The 19,494-nt window shown below is 39.3% G+C and overlaps 3 protein-coding genes across 3 annotated transcripts in view; 2 read left to right on the top strand and 1 right to left on the bottom strand.

Moving 5' to 3' along the window:
• Positions 1-86: 86 nt before the first annotated feature.
• LOC116176083 (DDB1- and CUL4-associated factor 7) lies at positions 87-1,627 on the bottom strand. Its single transcript, XM_031494553.1, has 2 exons — positions 1,053-1,627; positions 87-1,002 (listed from the first exon to the last, which is right to left on the bottom strand). The coding sequence occupies exons 1-2, from the start codon at positions 1,337-1,339 to the stop codon at positions 243-245; spliced, it is 1,047 nt and encodes a 348-aa protein (XP_031350413.1). The 5' UTR covers positions 1,340-1,627; the 3' UTR covers positions 87-242.
• A 1,421-nt stretch (positions 1,628-3,048) lies between these two features.
• Positions 3,049-3,817, top strand: LOC116176085. The gene is made up of 2 exons (XM_031494555.1): positions 3,049-3,457; positions 3,508-3,817. Exons 1-2 carry the CDS (start codon positions 3,125-3,127, stop codon positions 3,721-3,723), a joined length of 549 nt encoding a protein of 182 aa, XP_031350415.1. The 5' UTR covers positions 3,049-3,124; the 3' UTR covers positions 3,724-3,817.
• Positions 3,818-17,521: 13,704 nt separating this feature from the next.
• LOC116176094 (bifunctional glutamate/proline--tRNA ligase-like) overlaps positions 17,522-19,494 on the top strand; it is a 9,089-nt gene continuing 7,116 nt past the window's right edge. The window contains exon 1 of the mRNA XM_031494567.1: positions 17,522-19,488. Within this exon, the coding sequence (XP_031350427.1) occupies positions 17,522-19,488 (1,967 nt within the window). The remainder of the gene's footprint in view (positions 19,489-19,494) is intronic.

The following is a 19,494-nucleotide window of genomic DNA, read 5'->3' as shown; positions in this document are numbered from 1 at the left end:
ACCAGGTGGCGAAAAAATATACAGCCTGTTTTACCTTTTTTTTAATTTAAAACTGCAATTTCTTTTTGCACAACACCAGATTTCAATAAATTACTGATTTCACACTTTATTTTCCTAAATCGTAGTTATATATACACAATACATATGAAAAATGTATAAAAGTGCATTATGAAAGCAAATATTTTCCTTAAATTAAAAATTCTTACAGTTAATAAATAAATTAATATAAAATACTGTTATTTTTATACACGTAATATTTCCAGAGATTTATTATAACATATTGCGATCCAGTCAGGTTGAGTTGCTCCCCATTGTATTTGATTTACTTCGCCTTCAGCTGCCGTATAAGCTAGTATAGGATCTTCAATCGCTCGTGGCATTTGTTGTATATCCCAAATAAGAGCTTGATGATCGTCAGCGGCTGTACATATGTGACAACTCGAATGAGGAGCCCACGCAATTCCATTAACGCATGCCCTGTGATTGTTCAGTCTAGCGACAGGCGTACAAGGAACTCTGACATCTAAAATGATAACTTCGCACGAATCCATTGCAACAGTAGCTAAATAATTGGGATCTTGTTTATTCCAAGCTAAGCGTAATAAAGGTGTGTGTGCAGGGTCTTCGTAAATTATAGTCGAGTGCTCTAAGTGGCGCAAATCAAACATACGAACGGATCCATCAGCACCAACGGACGCAAACATATCACGACCACCCCCTGCTCTAGAAAATGCGATGTCGTACACCTCCTTGTCGTGGGCGATCAATTGTGTTTTAACATGTCCAGAAACCAGATTCACTCTTCCTAGAATTTGACCAGTTTCTAAACCCCAAATTGTGCAAGTGGTGTCGATCGACGAAGTCCCTATTAGATTAGGATCCACCTCATTCCAATCGAAACTTGTCAGAGGTGCACAGAAATCAGAATTCTTGTTATTGTTTAACACACACTCTAGTCTTGTTTCAGGTTCACCAGCTCGCCAAACCCTCAAGTAGTCACCACTAAAACATCTTAAGTAAACGATCCCACCCCTACAATACATTTAACTTACCTAGTTGCAAGTAAATCCGGTAAAATACCCTTACTATCAGGTATCCACATGATTTTCGTAGTAGGATATGGATGGTCAAAAGTACTCTTGGCGGAAAACTCGCTGGTGTCTTCATCAAGGGACACGATTTGCACCTTATTGTTATATTCTTCGACAAAACTACCTAAAGCTAAACGAAACCGTTTGTCTGGCCTTACGGACCAATTCATGCTGTACAAAGGCCATGGAGCTATGTATTTATAAATCTCCTTCCTTTTCCCAGCAGGTACACCCGAATGGGCCATCATTAGGACTGCGTTACTTTTGAACTACAAACTATAAAAACTAGACGAATTTCAAAACATTCTTCTTCAAAATGTGTTGTTGTTTATTTATTTAATAGTAACAATAAAGTTAATTGATAAGTGGAAAACGTAACCGGTTGTAAAACAAAATATTAAGTTACTTATACGAGTCAATATTCATACACGTTCAACAGTAAAGGATATGAGCGCCATTTTTCACACTAAATATTTTTTCTCTACACGATAAATGATCACTCCATGAAAAGTCGGACTCTTTCCATAGACATATCACTCAATCAGTATTAGTAGACTAGATCTATCGGTAGGCTACGATTGGGTATGGACGACTACGAATCCAATTTTTTGCACACCATGGCCGCCGCCATTTTCACGTGGAAACGTACGTCCTGAATTGATTTTTACGACGATGATGACAGATGAGTAATGTTTTGTTTGTTATTGATGTGTATCCCAACATCACATATTTTATTTTTAATTGTATAATATTTGCAATGTATGTACCTACTATAATATGTCGTTTTGTTTTATCAAAAGGGGTTCTCTGAATGCCTTTACCACGATGAATGAAGCCGAGAATTGAGGGACTTTGGGTTTTTAAACAGAAAAAATGCAGAGGTAATAAGTATAGAATCATCTCAAGTAGGTAATGTACATTAATTTTCGAAGAGGACTAGAATACCCTTCAAGGCAAGAAATTAAAATTTGTGAAGAAGTTGAAAAATGCCCAGGAAAATACCCAATCAGAAGATTGTTGATTGATTCTTACAGACCACAAAAAATTCCAACAGAAACTATTTTTTTAATAGCATTGGTTTTAATGGAGGTTTTAACAATTCCTTGATGGTGATGGTGATGGTTATTATAATGGTTTGTTTCCCAATTTTTCAGACCAACTTGTTCACAGAGGATATGGGGGAATCTGAAAAAAGGGGAGTAACTGTAGGACAACACTAAACAGTTAAACACACATTCACACATCGCGTTTACAATGTGCGAAACTTAAGAATCTGAAGAAGTATCTCTTGAATACTTAACATGGCGTGGCGTTAATAAGATTTAAGAGTAACTTAGCCAAGATTTAAAAGGAGCTCCACACATCCACTGATATACACAAACAACAGACTGCTAACCTTAAGGCAATGTTAGACGATACAAATTTTATAGTAATTCTTGCAGAAATTATTGCTGCGATTATTGCAGCAATTATTATAGAAAGATGCTGTGCAATTTGTTTGGCAATTTTTGTATAACTATTTAAATGTTTCAGCAGTGATTATACGGGTGTGTATAATCAATGGTTTCAGGCCGCAATGCTCAAAATAAAGAGATGGAAATCGAAAGGCAATTTTTTCCGTAATAAAACCGATGCTAATTAAAATAACTGACATTTGTGAAATGTTTAGTATAAATACCTAGTATAATCTCAAAAAAGTTTCTCGATTCTGTTGTGATCCTCTTACCAGCTTTATATTGTAGTCCACTGCATTAAAAGTAGGTACTTAACGATTGTAATGTGTCTGATTTATTCAAGATGCAGTGTTTATGTTAACAAAATCAATCACCACACATTGTTTTTCAATTTTTGTTGCAATGAGAAACCATATTATTTTCAAGCCGAACCTGTTTTAAGGGTCTTTTAATTTGAAGCCGGTTCTGTTGTAGATTACTGCGCACACTCGCCAACGGCCTGCGTCAATTTTCTGCAACAAGACTGTCACTCTATTTATTATTATAATACAAGTCTAAATATAAACAGTAGTCACAGCAATGTCCGATTCAAATCAGAGTTCCACTGGTAAAAATAGATTGGATACGCCAGATTTTCTAGCTTTTAGTGACGCTTCATGTGTGGGAGAATTTTCACCGACAGTTAGTAGCAGCCCACAGAAGCAATGGTATGGTAATCAAGCTCAGAATATCTCGCCCTATTACTTCAATAATAGACCACACGGCAACCCCCGATACAGTCCCAACAATACCCCACCGCATAAAGTGTTTCAAAGCTTCACGAGGAACCATCGGAAACCGAACTTTAAAGGAAGCAATAGCTTCAATTCTTACTTTCAGAAATCTACGAACCGTAGTTTCAACAGTGGCAGGGTTTGTATTCATGTGTGAATAATTGGGGAGCTACATATGTTACATTTTAGAATGATTCTTCAAGTATGTCAAAATATATACATCCGTCCTTTATGGAAGATCCTTGGTTGGAGTTAGAAAAGCAATTAAATGCTAGTAATTCTAACAATTCCAGTAAGGAGACAACTGAGGATTACATTAATGAAACAGTAGAAGAAGATAATGAAGCAGTAGACGACTACAAGGAGACAAGGGAAAACTATAGTGGTGAAAAAGTGGAAGATTAAAAACATAATAACTGTGAAATACCTATATAATATTATTTGTTAACTCTGTGACATGTTTATTCTAGAGACATTATCAGGATTTATCTTTTTGTAATGTTATGTTCTTTGATCCCCTTTTGTTTTGACTGGTGTGGTATTTTTTGAAATTTAAAGGCCGATTCTCACTTTCGTGCAAAGAACCGGCACGGGCAAAGTTTTTTGAGTTCAATTCACACTGCGACACGCTTGCCGCAGGTAAGCAGTTTCTACGTGAGTTTCAACTGTAAAAATGTTCGAAACTTTCACGTTAATTAAAATTGGTCTAATATTAGATGATGAAGAACAAGAAAGTACATATTGCAGAAAAATAAAAATACGTTTTTGTGTACATAAAATGCATAAGAAGTATCTTTTATGACCGAAATCATTTTCTTGGACACATTCAATCAGCATCTCATCTTGTTCCGCTGAAAAAGTGTTCCTTTGCTGACCCTTCAACCTTTCTTGTACTATGAAAAATGAACGAAAGTCGGTGACCTGCACAGATTGTATTCACACTTGTCGGAACGTGCACGGTACATGCCCGGCAAACATTTGTTTCGGAAGAACGCTGCGTGCAAAGGCCGTAGCTTGCCGAGTCGTTGCTCGCATAGTGTGAATTACACCCCAAAAAATTCATAAGATTCAATAATATAGATATTTTGCCGAGTCTGTGCCTTGACTGTGCCGAGTACGAGCCTTGCACGAAAGTGAGAATCGACCTTAATTCTTTTAGCTAACGCTATGTAACCCAGTCCCAAGTAAGAGCCAGACTGCTGATTGTGCCTTGCAAGGTAGCCATAATGGTGGATGATTAGATCTTGGTAATTGCCTAATCCTAATAATTTTTGGCCAGCATTCCATTTAGCCGGCTGGAGCTAGAATAACATTTCCACTAATTGGCTTTCGTATTCATTCAGATCATTAGGTCCCTACAGACGGACGTTTTTGTATGCGTTCATGTACGTGCATACAAAACGTTTCTCAACGTGTGGATGCAAATTGTGCGTATTCGTTATATTAATTTGAATTTGCTTTGTCCTTTGTTATACAGGGAGACACTTTTAAAACTTTCAATGGGCGATATCGTTTTTTATATTAGAGGTATCACAAAATGGCCCCGCCACCCCCATGCCTAAATTTTGAATTGTGACGTGATACATCACATTGGAAAGTGTATGGTATTTCTGAAAAGAATTTTTTAAGAGCTTTCCAATGATGTATCATCAAGTGATACGTCACAATTCAAAATTTAGTCATGGGGGTGGCGGGGGGTACGAGGTTGAAGTTGGTTCCTTCTTTATACGACCATTTTGCTTCCCCCTCCATTCTACCGAAACGGTTTTGGCCATTTTGTGATACCTCTAATATAAAAAACGATATCGCCCATTGAAAGTTTTAAAAGTGTCACCCTGTATAAATGTCTGATTGTGGAACACTGTCCCGCGAATTCCTGCGGGAATTTATTGAATTATTTATTTGGTCATTTTCGTTTGGAGCACAGCAGTGCACTTCACGTTTGCAATGCACAGTATACTAATTCATGGACATGGTCAAAATAATACTGCGAAATTGTAAGTGCGTCTGGAGCAGAGGTAGTTCAGGTGCATGAACGCGTACGAAAACGTCCGTCTGTAGCAGCATATTGACAGGGTTTAGGTCTTGGAGGGATGATGAGAAGAATCAAGAATAAAAAACTTTCCCCCTACTTCTGCATCGGGAGGTAAATAAGAGTGTAAATAGTAGGTATATAGATAACATAAATATTATAGCAGAACCCGCGAACCTCGCACAACCTTTATTGGGAAATCTCGTTTTATTGTTGGATGGAACATACGCTCGGTTTCAGCGGCTGCGGCCGGTCTTCACCTCGCCCGTCCAGCGAGCTGTATAAATACCTAATATAGCTGTATGAAATAACGGGCGATCAAAAATGAGTTGCTGTCGAGTCGCCTTTGGAAGTTCAGGTTAAGTACGATTTTCCATGTAAACAAAAATCCCAAAGGTCGATTCGACAGCAACTCATTTTTGATCGCATTGTATACTTACCGACCTATTCCTATTCCGACATTCTTCTCATACCTACCAAATGTACAAAAAACATTCGTACAAATTGGTCCAGCTAGCCGTTTTGGAGGAGTGCGGCCACAAACACTATGACAACAGAGTTTTGATATATTTGATAATATAGTGCCTAGGACTATAGTCCGTTTCACCTTGATTTTACAGTACAGGCTCTTATGGCCGACAACGATGCCAAATGTCATTAGAATATGAGTCTTCTCGATTCCGGTTCCAACTCCTGCCTCTATAGCACTGATAGTGGAAACCAACGAGACCGTTGCTATCACATTTCAGTACCTATAGCAAAGATCGAGTAACGGGTACTCTTTGCCTATATAGTAGCACTTTCCGGGTCCTGAAAAGTCGCCGTGACGGTTCAGCGGCTAATTGTGCTCGTTTTGGGCGTTACTCTGAGGAAAATGAGGGCTACTCGTGATATGAATGAAATGACGCTCCTAGCCAAAAGCCGAGGTAAGCAATGGACCGAAAATGTGTGCCTTTGTCGATGCATCCAACCTTCGGATCGCCCTATTCCGAAAACAATTATATTTGTTGTTGCCATCTCTTGTAAGGTTTCAGAAATTTCTAAACACAACGAAATCTACTACCTGGAGGTTAGCTAAGGAGAATTTTGATATTCAATTCAAAATTACGCGCTCATGTGGGCCTTATGGACCTGCACATGATGAGATTAAATCCCAAAGATGACGCCCTAACTATACAACGATGGATAAAAATCCGATCGCTATGTTTACGGCCTTCATGTGGTATACACACGGAACTAAACCTCTCGCCAGGAAAGATTGCCGGTCACAGAACACTTGATCCCGGTCTACAATCTATGTTTTTCTAAATATGTGAGCGACTTCCGGGATAGTATCGTTGGTCAATGTTGAACGAAAAGACTTTTCTTTCAACGTATGGCACGATCCTATTCCGGAAGTCGCTCGCATCTTAAGAAAAACATAGATTGTAGATCGACACAAGGTCTGCTGTGACCGGCAATCTTTCCTGGCGAGAGTTATATATAATTATACTGGAACGCGCGCTCCGAGAGAGAGGGCCACAAGGGGGATCTCTGTCCTACTCTAGCGCATGCATAGAGCAGCCTATCTGATACGTTTTGAATTTATATTAATGATCAGTTTCCCAATGAGTGACAGTGACAGAAATCCCCCTTGCACTATCTCTCTCGGCGCTGCGTTTCTATGGCAGAGACCGCCAGTGCGTGTCCCAGTATAATTAAAGTTCAGTGGGTATACACGAAATACAAGAGGGCCAGATAATGAGAGAACAACGGATTGTCTTTAAATTTGTAGTCTGAAGGACTCGCAATTTTAAGTAGGACACTGCAGTACCACCTGTGGAAATGATAATAGTAATAATGAAATTTGGAAGCACATCAAGATATTGTTATTTTTTGTTTGTTAAAAATTTCATGTTGATGTTGTGTATCTCTCACCAGTTAATTAAGGTTAGCAGATAAAGATACACCGATTTAAAAAGTGGTAGATAGAAAAAAGTAATGGTATCACTTCTTTATTAGATATTTTACACTGATATAAATTTATAAATTAAAAATAATAAATACAATAAAATGAAGTAAGTAAAGTTAATTTAATGTAGGAGAAGGTTTGTAATTTACATGATGCATTTTATCTACATAAAGGAGATGTGTGTGGCAAAATCCTTATGTACAGCACGTTTTTATGATCAAATACTTATCATTACAAATAATAAGTAGATATTTATAGAAGGCATTAGAATCACAGTGATATTGAAAATTAATTAAGCTCTCCCTGGCCGTAACTACTTAGAGAGTACCGATACACGAGAGTTCCTCTTTGTGTGTTCGATATAGGACCAAATTTATTAATTATTGTCCCACCATGTAAGGAAAAATGGTTTTGCAGGGTATTCCTCTGAAGCAGTATGTTGAATTGACATAAATCATCAGTACCTATTTAAATTTCTTACGCCATATTTGAAATTTTTTATAAAACACACTGTGATATGCATTAAAAAAATTTGTGCCCAGTTTTAATTGAATAAACTTTTCAGTCTCTATCGAAATACCTCCTTTGATAAATTGTTCGTAATTGAAATTTAGATTCGATCTTAAAATAAAGATGAAATTGCTCCACTTTATTCCTCAAGCGCGCAATATGATTTATTGATATGGAAGATTTTAGTTGGTCAGCACATTGCGAAATCACACTTTAGAAGTAATGCAGAGCAATTTGCTACCGTTTGAGCAAGTAGTTCTTACATGCTACCACAGATAAAAACACAAACAAATGGAGAAGTAGAAATGCCTGGTCCTTATACAAACATAATGCGGAAACATTCAGTTGGTACCTACTTTGGTCCCTTACCACTATGAAAAAAGCTTTATTCAGTTAGATATTGATATCAAATATAAAATTTAATGTGTATGTACACATACTTTAGGTGGACAGCACATGCTACATTCTCTAAAAAAGTCCTAAAAATACTCTAAAGTGTATACATAAAAATTAATGGGGTAATTAATCACTAACCACTAATTGTTTAACTTAGCAGGTCTTGGCACACCGTTTTGAGTTTCACTAATTATTTTATTGCTCCCACTAGCCACGACGGATACTAATTTAATACTATACAAATTACGCCGATAGTATAAACTTGTAAAGAAGTTCGTCAATTCACTCGACCTGGACACGTAAGAATTTTGAAGCTGGAAGCTTTATTGTAAGAATCTTTCAGTTTCGCTGGGTTCGTCTTCACCTGGTGGCGACGGTCCCGATATCGACAAGGTTGGCAACCCAAAATGACCTTCCTCTTCCAAGGATAGATTATCTACGCTTCGTGCTCTTCTACAAAGTTTTGATATGGATCCATACCTACGCATAAACTCCTTAGAATCGAACCCAGGTCCACTATTAGATATAAATATTGCAGAATTAGTCCGGGAACGTTGGTGGTGAGGTGACTGAATCTTCACTTCCTTCTCCGCGCGGCATTTCTATTAAAACAGTAACGAACTGATCAATTTTCATTCAAAAATACATAGCTTTAGTAATCAAATACTAAAGAAAAAGCTATAGCAGTTCTATTACCTACAGACTACGTTATTGCTCAAAAGATACGCTAATTATGTTAATTACTTGTACTAGTTGAGTACAGCGAGAAAGCAGGACAATTTTACACCATAGTATTAAGTGATAAACGCACCTCGTGGATAATGTAAAAATTGTGCCAATAAGCCAACCGATCACATTTTTTTTGCAACAGTGCCATTTGTGCTTAAATACTTGTGCTAATGATCGATCTTTACCATAAGTCTCCCACCTCCAATATGTCACTAAAAAGAAGTATTAATTCGTATTTCGAACAAGCAAAACGGAAGGATGTCGGCGCCAAATATTTCCGAAACTGTTGGACCAGTAGGTATTCTAAAATCGCATCACTCGTGCCATGGTAGGTATAATACGCAAAAGTAATTTCGACGTTAAATAAATGCAATCCCGTAACAAAGTCCTAATCCGATTATCTCCGGCACAGAGGACCTTTGGTCACGATATCCACAATATACCTACTTCTTTCTTTTCGACGTAAGTAATATCACCAAACAGGCTTTACTTTAAGTTCATTACCGACCTTTGCCACGCAGACCTAGACATTTACGAGGTGTTCATAATCGGATTTTCCGTTATATGGTAGCTATATTTAATCTCCTTTTTTCTTTGCTAAACTTTACTTTTCATAAGAACTGAAGTACAGTTAGTACAAAGCTATTCACACTATATCAAGCCTACTCTGCCTTGATATGTGCCGAATTCGACTTTGACTCGCACGACTTACCTCCCTATTATAGAGGCATAAACGAGCGAGCCGAGGAAAAGTTCGGCAGAAACCTAGGCAGAATAGAGGTTTGATAGTGAAACCTTTTGTTATGCTGAACTCGCCTTGAGCTCGCTCGATTTTAATAGGTACATGTTTCATTGTTCCACTTTCTGAGCACACCTGAACGAGTTCAAGGCGAGTTCAGCATTAGAAAGGTCACTCTTTTAAAATGCTTTTGGTATTATTACCTTTAATTGAGGTGATGTAGCTTATGAACACCCCTGCAATAATATCCACTGAGCTCAAGGCGAGTTCAACACAAAAAGGGTCATACTATCAAACTTCTATTCTGTCTAGGGTTGTGCCGAACTCGCCCGGCACTAATTTTGCAATAATCATTAGGTATTAACACTCCCGTCAAGCTAGTTTTTCTAAAAAAAATGCTAACTCCAGAGGCATTGCCAAGCAAGCCTTTAGTTTTGGTTTACCTGCAGACTTTTCAAGAACTGGAAATCGATATAGCCCGGTTGATATGTGACGCTAGAAATAGGAAGAGGCTTTGGCGCATGCCTTGGAGTTTATGCTGCAAAGAAAACTCCGCGCACATCATTGGTACGGATGAAAACTGGCAGCATTGGAGCCCTGTGGCCGTTGAATTTAAAATTTTAATTTCAATATATTATTGTGGGGAAGTGGCGTTTTTGATTTACTTTTTACAGGTTGAAAGAACCAAAAATATAGAAGAAATAGTAAAAAGATTAATGGAACAGCAATAAACAAAACGAAGCTGAATGCGATGCGGGGGCTGCACTTGTGGATAATGATTGGGCATCCCAAGAACTCCGGACACTTGAACCTGGTCACAGTACTTCTCCTTATTCTAACTCAAAGCAATGTATTATAGTAATTACCTTGGCAGTTGAGGACTGCTGTTGAGTAACTCAAAGGAGTAAAACGGTATTCCTCCAACAAATCTTCCTTGTGCAATAATTTGCTGCTTTTTTGTCCTCAGATGGTATCGATAAAGAGCTGGTAAACGTCTCTGAATTTTCATGGATGTGCTTTTAATATGACAAACGTAAATGGAAGGCTGCCAAGGTGGGATCATTCCTGTGGAAGCATCTGGAGACAGCGTGTAATTCAATTCATGCTCGATAAATCCCAAATACGCTTTTGGCATCTTTGTGACATATTAGGAGTGGGGGGGTCAAATTACTTTTTCTGCCAGATGAATAGCTTCCAAGCTACGAGTATAGGCCCGAACTTTGTTAGAATTTGCGACTTTTAGGTAAACTCTGAATGTAAGTAGGTACGCGATAATCATTCGATGTTTTCGAGATTATCTTATATATCTTATATATCTTATGTATCTTATATATCTTATGTATCTTATATATCTTATATATCTTATATATCTTATATATCTTATATATCTTATATATCTTATATATCTTATATATCTTAGTTTCATTTTGAGGATTTCGACAAGTAAATATTTCTTTTATGTGTATTTTACATTGCGACGGTGATACCTCTAGTAAAAATAAATTTTTAAAATACAGTGAGCATTATCATAATTTTTTCTTACGCATTTTTAGCACTACTATAGAGGAAATATACAGGGTGTGTAAAAAAGTAGATTTTGATACCAAACTTGATTTTTTAAAATACATTTTCAAGTTATTTTTATTATGCGTAGAATTTGAGACAGAATTCGAAAACGGATTTTCAAAAATATGGTGCCATTTAAAAAATCAACATTGCTATCAAAATCTAATTTTTTAATCACCCTGTACATTTTCCCTTTAGTGGAAAAAATGCACAAGAAAAATTATAATAAACGTATGCGAGCATTTTTTTTACCCAACACCTGAGTTTTAAATGTATTTGTTCCACATTTTAGACGACGATTGTATTTTTAAGTAATTAGCGTCAACATAATGTAACGTAAATTTAATGACTTGTTTTATTTATTGATAAATTTATGACAGTCTTGAAATTTATTAATCTATAACAGTATTTATTATTTATCACTTACAATTTATAACATAACATGACGGGAGCTTAATACTTCACTTCGCAACAATGTTAGAACTACCTGAACACAAATCGATTTGCTTATACAGGTTGATTCAAATTCGAGGGCCACCATGGGAATCTCGGGAACTGTAAGAGATAGATTGGTAGTTTAAATTTGGCAAAGTTGCGTAAATTGATGCTTAACAAAATGCAGTTTTGAAACTTAAACAATTCCGACTACTCGGAGATATCCGGAAAAAGGCGAAACTTTGCAAAATTGTTTTTATTTTTTACTGAAGTTATTTAAAAAGATATTTCGAAATAAATAACACATTATTATGACCACTTTTTTCTCTCTGCAAGATGCTAGTTTCAAATTTTAAATCGGGCGTTTCGTCTCCGGTTGACATCAACTTTGTTTTTTTCTTATAGAAGTAATTTTTACTTTTTGGGTTATTTGATAGAAAATTCAAAAGAGAGTTCAAAAATATAAACATCACAATTTTTTTAAATTATTAAAATATCTTCTTTTTTGCCTAGAAAACTTTGTCTTAGATAGTGTACGTACGTAGTTTCTTGCGTTTTTACGAATTAATAGCGCTATTTATGATTAAATATGTTAGAAGATAGTGATGTTTACATGTTTGAAATCAGAAAAAAATTCTACATCAAATGACACAAAAAGTTAAAGTTGATGATGGTTGACTGGAGACGAAACGTCAAACTTAAAATTTAAAAGTAGCATCTTGTAGAGGGACAAAAGTGGCCATAATAATGTATCATTTATTTCGAAATATCTTTTTAAATAACTTCAATAAAAAATAAAAACGATTTTGCAAAGTTTCGCCTTTTTCCGGATATCTCCGAAAGTAGTCGGAATTTTTTAAGTTTCAACTTTGCCAAATTTAAACTACCTATACCTATCTCTTACAGTTCCCGAAATCCCCATGGTGGCCCTCGAATTTGAATCACCTTGTATAGCAGACGCCCATATTTCTTGAAAGTTCTCGAACGCTTCCGAACGTTGCCGAATCTTCTAGAATGTTCTCGAACAAATACGTCAAGCTTTATATATATTTTCAAATTTTTGGATTCGTCATTTTATAATACTGATGTGCAGTTCAATTACCTATGTAAAGTTAAAAAATACATCCTAGATTCTAAGAGCGTATAAAATTAAAAAATAATGCAAACAAATTGATGCAGTATTTTGGATTTATCTAAATGTTACTATAACGAAGAATCTGAACCCACAGTAAGATCATCAGTATTAACTTTCTTTAGGTTAACACGTATTTCGCGTAATAGATGCGTTACAAGTTAGCCGATCTACAATGAAGGTATACAGTGATATTCATGTAGAAGTAGACATAGAGATTTCCTATACTTTTACATGATAAAAACTCTCCTGAAAGACGCCGAATTTTATGCAACCAAAGTAACTACCTAAAACAAAATGAGGATTTGCCTGTCATCTCAATTAATTCGAATGCTTTGATTTCCCTATTCTAATTTCGGTTCGTGTGCGATGTATTCAACTGAAGAAAAAGTTGATATTTCCAATTGGTATAGTGCCGATAACAGTTAAAGGAGCTTGAGCTTTATTTTCTGTGAAGCTAAAGTAACAATATTCAAATTAATAATTAATATGACAGCCAGATCTTTATTTGTTTCAAGAAGTTATTTTGGTTGCATAAAATTAGGCGTCTTTCAGGAAACTTTTTATCATGTAAAAGTAGACATAGGAAATTCCTATAGGAAATCCGTATGTCTACTTCTTCTACTGTATACCGAGAATAAGCTATACGCCTATACCTAGAATAAATGTCGACGGTTGCATTGGTTACCATTGTGTCAACCAATGGGATACATGTTGCTATGGCAGTTATTCCAAGAATATCTTATTCTGCGTAAAAGTGTAATTGTAAAACCGGCCCTAAAACGAATTTGCTTGTAGTCAAAGAGGCTTCGTCACGTCATGCTCAAAACTTAAAGCAGTAGCTACGTTTGAAAATAAATGCAATGTAGTGATGTGAGCCCATGGATTGTCGCGACCCTAATTTAAGTATATAGTCCATGATTTCGAATTGTCGCTCCTACGTGAATCCATCAATACAATTTGAAACAATTTTCGCAAATGTTTAAATCAAATGTTAACAGGGAGAAAGAGTCAAATTTTTCATTTGAACGACTTTCCAAGACTCATGTTTGAGGTCCTTCACACTGAAGATAATGAGAATAACCCACAATGCCACTTACTCCATACAAGTTATCATTTGATTCGAGCGCCACCTTGGTTTGATTTAAGAATGAAGGCAAAAGCTTCAAAGGGATTATAGGTATTACACCTTATCATGTTATAAGCAGAAGTACGGAATCAAGCATCCTCGATAACGGTTTTTTTTTGCATCCCATAGGTTATGATTGGCATTCCAAAATGATCACAAAACGAAACTAGAAATTCTCAACATACACGAGTTTCTGAAACGGCATTACAAAAAATAAATGGCTTTTCCTTTACTGCAAAGGTTTGCCGAGTGTGATCGAAATACAGATTACCCTCGTAATCCCACATTTAGTTGACCATTGAATAATAAATCTGAATAATAAATCTGAATAGAAAGACAACGCAATGCTTTTTGAAGGGTCCACTTTAACGGAGTTTCTCCGTAGGTTGCCCTCTGGGACAAACTCCGCTTATTAAAAGCATTGAATTTATAACTATCAAAAGTAACTAAATTTTAATCGAGGTTTTATACCACCTACTCAACTGAATCAAAGTGATTAGATTTCTTTAGATGACGCTACTTTCGCGTACTTATCTCGTAGACTGCGTGGGAGTTATAACAGCAGGTGAAGATCGTATTGCAATATTATCTCTGTATTTACAAACTTATGCTTACGTAATACATGTTATTATTTGCACACCTCTTAGGAAATGACGTCAAAGTTATCAACTTACAAGTAAATCTTGATTCCAACGATCTTACCTTAATTTAAGATCGAAATTAAACTTTACTATTATTGTACCTATAGACAATGTTTTGGGATATTTCAGAATATGCAATATACTGTCAGTCTCAGTTGTGCGAGCATTTACAGATATTGTTTAATTGCTGTTTCCGTATATAAATGCACAAATAACATGTTTTTGAGACAAAATTTGGAATTAAGTACTACTTTAAACAACAACTTTAAAATTCAAATGAGAGAAGTGCAATATAATCTATTATGATGTGAAATGAAAGGTTTTTTAAATCGGCTTCATGAAAGAAATTGTATTGCACTTTTACGAAACTAAGACTCGAAAACGCCATGCCGGCACTTTTGATTCTAAAACCTCTTTCTACGCCTCTCTTGTAACAGATTTTTGATATTTTTTAAATATTAATAATTACGGCACCCGAAAATACCATAAATATCAAGTACTTCTACAATTATTTATGCAAAATTCGAGTATTAAATCAAAAATCTGTTACAATAGAGGCATAGATGTGTCCTTTATCTTTACATCGGCACCTAACAACACGGGATAGAATCCAATTTACTCAAAATGTTATACAAGTCCCACACGTAGACACGCTATTCGACCCGAATCTAGGAAAAAAAATCCAATGAAACAAAAACTACGGAAAAAAAATCCAGGAAAAAAGAGGCACGGAAAAAAAACCAGCGGAAAAATAAGCCAGGTAAAAAAAGTCAGCGGAAACAAAATCCAGGAAAAAAAACATCAGGAAAAAAAGAATGTATAATTAAATTAAAAGGAAACAGTGTTCTTTTCTGGCTTAATTTTCTAAATTATAATTGTAGGCAATTATAGGATTGTTACTTAACGATGGGTGTAATCGCATGCTTTCTTCATCCTCTTACTTGCATTCCTTCAAATGCTTGTAAAATATCTTTTTTTGCCTTTGTTCTTAAGTAACGTACGTAAGTAGTTTCTATGCGTTTTACGAATTAAGCGTTATTCTTATTAAAAATAGATGATGTACCATCAAGGGTAACTTTGTCAAATGCTAAACTACCTCACCTATTCTTTAACAGTTCCCGAGATCCCCATGGTGGCCTTTGAATTTGAATCACCCTGTATAGTTCAATTATTACACATTACACTAAAACTGACCTAAATGAAATAATATCTTGTGTGACATTAAGATAGGCAACATTAGTTACTTAGTAGGATTGATGTACGTGCTGGAATGCGGCCAGCACTGGAGAGGATTAAATACTTTTTCAATCAAACATGGCGCAGTCGGTAGGATCCAACCGCTAAAAGAAACCCGAATTTAAGGCATTTGTGCGAGCGGATGACAGGATTTGTGGAAACAAGCGCTCCGGATAAATCGAGACGCCAAGCGAGCCACCAGCAATGGAGAAACTAGACCCCAGGTACTTTATTTGTAGGGCCACTCCCCCGACACTCGACGTCGACAACGTCGACTGGACCCAATGGAAGGAGGATTGGGAAACCTTCAAAGGCCACTCGGGAATCAATCGCCTTTTAGAGGCCGACTACACGAAACCACCCTCAGACGAAGTCACGACCGCAATGCGTGCAGCAAAGAGAACAATTACGGTAGACGCCTTAAAGACAACGTTTACACCGAGTACAGCCAAAGTGGTGCGCAACCTTCCCTTGACACAAGCAGAACGCCAAGACGCGACAACAATCATCTGCGGCCTCGAGGAATACTTGGAGGCCGGCACCAACAAACGCGTCTATCGAAAGGAGTTTCAGGCCCGCATACGCACCGAGGACGAGACCTGCGACGCATATATGATTGCACTCAAGGACATGGCGAGGAAGTGCAAGTTCACACAAGAGGCTGACCCCGAGTCAGAACGCATTCTCGACCAGGTAGTGGCAGGGATAAACGACAGGGAAATCACGGAGAAGTTGCTACAACTGCCTAACACAGCCACACTGGACGATGCCTTGAAACTAGCCCGAAACATCATGGCGTCAAGAAGAAATGCAGAAGCAATAATAGCTAGACCCACAACCGACACACCAATGGCCAGCAGACTCAGGCAAAACACACGTGTGCCACCCAAGGAACAGATTGACAAGAACAAAAGAGGTACTTGCGGCAAATGTGGCCACGGGAAAGACAAACCATGGCACCAAACCAAAGGATGCCCAGCAGCAAAAGCCACCTGCCGCCATTGCAACAAAAAGGGCCACTACGACAGGTGCTGCCCTACCTTCCCAGACGCAGGAGGCCGACCTCGGCCCACTGCCCAAACCAATGCCATAACAGACACCAGTGAGGACGAAGGCGCACTGAGTTCCATCGTGAGCGAGATCAACACTGCCACCCTCAAGAATCCACTGGACCCACTGGAGAAGCTCGGCACGGAGACGGTGACAATTGCCCACTGGAAGGGGATCAGCAGCAGACGGGTCTCATGCCTAGCGGACACAGGAAGCAATACAACATGCGTTCCCCTCCAGGACCTGAGTCGTCTGGGCCTGACAACGAGCGACTTAACTCACACCAAACCACCACCACAATCCCCGAGGCAAGCCGATGGGCAGCCAAACAACCTCCGCACAGTTGGCATCTTTAGGGCCAGGGTTTCATGGGCACCCAGCAACAGGGAAACAATCGCAGACGTATACGTCATCGACGGCCTCGCACAGCCGATGCTGTCACGCCAAGTGTGCCGGGAGCTACAGATTTTCGTTAGCCCCCACCGACCTACAATCAACAACACTCAATGACTAGTCGGGCATGGTTGTTCTGCAACAGCCGCAAGCCCGACCACATCCAAAGCACCAGGACATACGATTTCAGACGCTTCACGGAAGACAGCTTGGGACGCATTACGCCAAGAATTCCCAAGACCGCTGGCCGGAATCTGCAGACCCATGAAGGGCGGCCCAGTCGCCATAAAACTACGACGTGATGTGAGCCCAAAACAACAATATGGGACACGCCCCATCCCACTCAACCTCCAGGAGGCGGTCAACCGGGAGATCGACGAGCAGGTGGCCGCGGGCATCATAGAATTCGCTGACGACACCAACGACCCATCGGAATGGATTAACCCAATGGTGGCCACTCGTAAGAAAGACCCATCAAAGGCACGCATCACGGTGGACCTACGAGAACTAAACAAAGCGACAATACGTCCGATCTACCCATCCCAATCCCCCATTCACACAGTCTGCCACCTACCAAAGACGGCAGCGTACTTCACAGTCCTGGACGGCCTCAAAGGGTTCCATCAAATCGACCTAGAGGAAGGAAGTCGCAAACTCACAACGTTCATCACTCCCAGAGGGCGCATGAGGTACTGCCGAATGCCCATGGGGTGGCATGGGTCCAGTGATGTCTTTAACGAAAGGATGGCCAAAGCGCTAGAGGGCATCCCCCACATTGCCCGAATCGTAGAGGACATACTGATTTATTCAACGACATGGGAGGAACACATTCAGGATGTAAAGCGAGTACTACAAGCCTGCGACGCCCACGACATTTCAATTAACCCAAGTAAAGTACAATTTGGTATGAAAAGGGTCAAATTTGGGGGTTTCATCGTCAAACAGGGCCAATACCAAATCGACCCGGAATTAACCGAGGACCTGAGACAGTTCCCAGTCCCAGAGAACCGAACAGATCTTCGATCCTTTATGGGTCTTGCCCAGCAACTAGGAGGGTTCTCGACCGACCTCACTACGATCCTAGAACCGTTACGGAGCCTCCTCTCATACAAGGCCGACTGGGCATGGCAACCTTACCACCAACAAGCCTTCGAGGAAGCACGAATCGTCCTGTCGAACCCACCACACCTAACGTACTTCGATCCACGACGACAAACCCAGCTCCTTACAGACGCGTCTCGCCTACATGGGCTTGGGTTCCTCCTACGCCAAAAATGCGACGAGGGCACGTGGAGAACGGTCCAGTGCGGAAGCAGAACGCTTGCGAAGCACGAATCCAACTGGAGCGGCATGGCCGAACTAGAGGCGCTCGCGGTGGCATGGGCGGCAAAGAAATGCGCGTTTTTCCTAGATGGCCTGGATCACTTCGAGATCATCACCGACTCCAACCCATTGGTCTCCATTTTGAACAACAGGCGCTTGGACCAAATCCAAAACGACCGGCTCCTCAAACTGAAGACCACCTTGCTTCGCTACAACTTCACCGCACGATGGCAAGCTGGGAAACGCCACAAGATCGCAGACGCCCTCTCACGCAAACCAAGAAACGAGCCTAGAACAGCAGACCAAGTTCTCACGCAAGAGGAAGACGCAGATAGAGAATTTATTATTGCCACAGCCATATCCCAATTGGACTCGGCCATACCAAATCCATCACTAGACGCTCAACAGGAGCACATTCAAACCATTCGACGGGTGGGCCAACAGGACCCCACCTACAAAGCACTGCTGCGGCGCATACACCACGGCTGGCCCGACAGCAAACAGCAACTCCTTTGCGAGGACGAGTTGCTAGCACCATACTACAAGGAGCGAGAATCTCTGTACGCGCAAGATGACATCATCCTCCACGGACCACGCCTACTCGTCCCAGGCCCCATGCGGCGTCAAATTTTGCACCACCTACATGCGGCACACCAGGGCATCTCCAAAACTCTGGAACGAGCAAGGATGACAGTATGGTGGCCAACAATTGCAACCGATGTCACAGACGTGATCCGCCACTGTCGACCCTGCCAAGAACATCTCCCATCGCAACCACACGAGCCCATGCAACGCGGCCCAGACGCAGAGCGCCCTTTCCAAAAACTCCACGCCGACCTATTCGAAGTAGCCGATACCCATTACTTGGTTTTGACTGATGAATTCTCCGGATGGCCCGACATCACAACGCTCGG

The sequence above is a fragment of the Photinus pyralis genome, unplaced genomic scaffold (genome assembly GCF_008802855.1).
Source record: "Photinus pyralis isolate 1611_PpyrPB1 unplaced genomic scaffold, Ppyr1.3 Ppyr1.4_LG7, whole genome shotgun sequence".
Classification (NCBI taxonomy): domain Eukaryota; kingdom Metazoa; phylum Arthropoda; class Insecta; order Coleoptera; family Lampyridae; genus Photinus; species Photinus pyralis.
The sequence above is the reverse complement of the archived record's forward strand: the minus strand, read 5'-3'. Positions and strand labels throughout refer to the sequence as shown.

Coding starts and splice junctions, on each gene's coding strand:
- LOC116176083 (XM_031494553.1), bottom strand. CDS start 1,339: ATGATGGCCCATTCGGGTGTACCTGCTGGGAAAAGGAAGGAGATTTAT. Junction 1,003..1,052: donor CCGGATTTACTTGCAACTAG/GTAAGTTAAATG, acceptor AAGATGTTTTAG/TGGTGACTACTTGAGGGTTT.
- LOC116176085 (XM_031494555.1), top strand. CDS start 3,125: ATGTCCGATTCAAATCAGAGTTCCACTGGTAAAAATAGATTGGATACG. Junction 3,458..3,507: donor GTAGTTTCAACAGTGGCAGG/GTTTGTATTCAT, acceptor GTTACATTTTAG/AATGATTCTTCAAGTATGTC.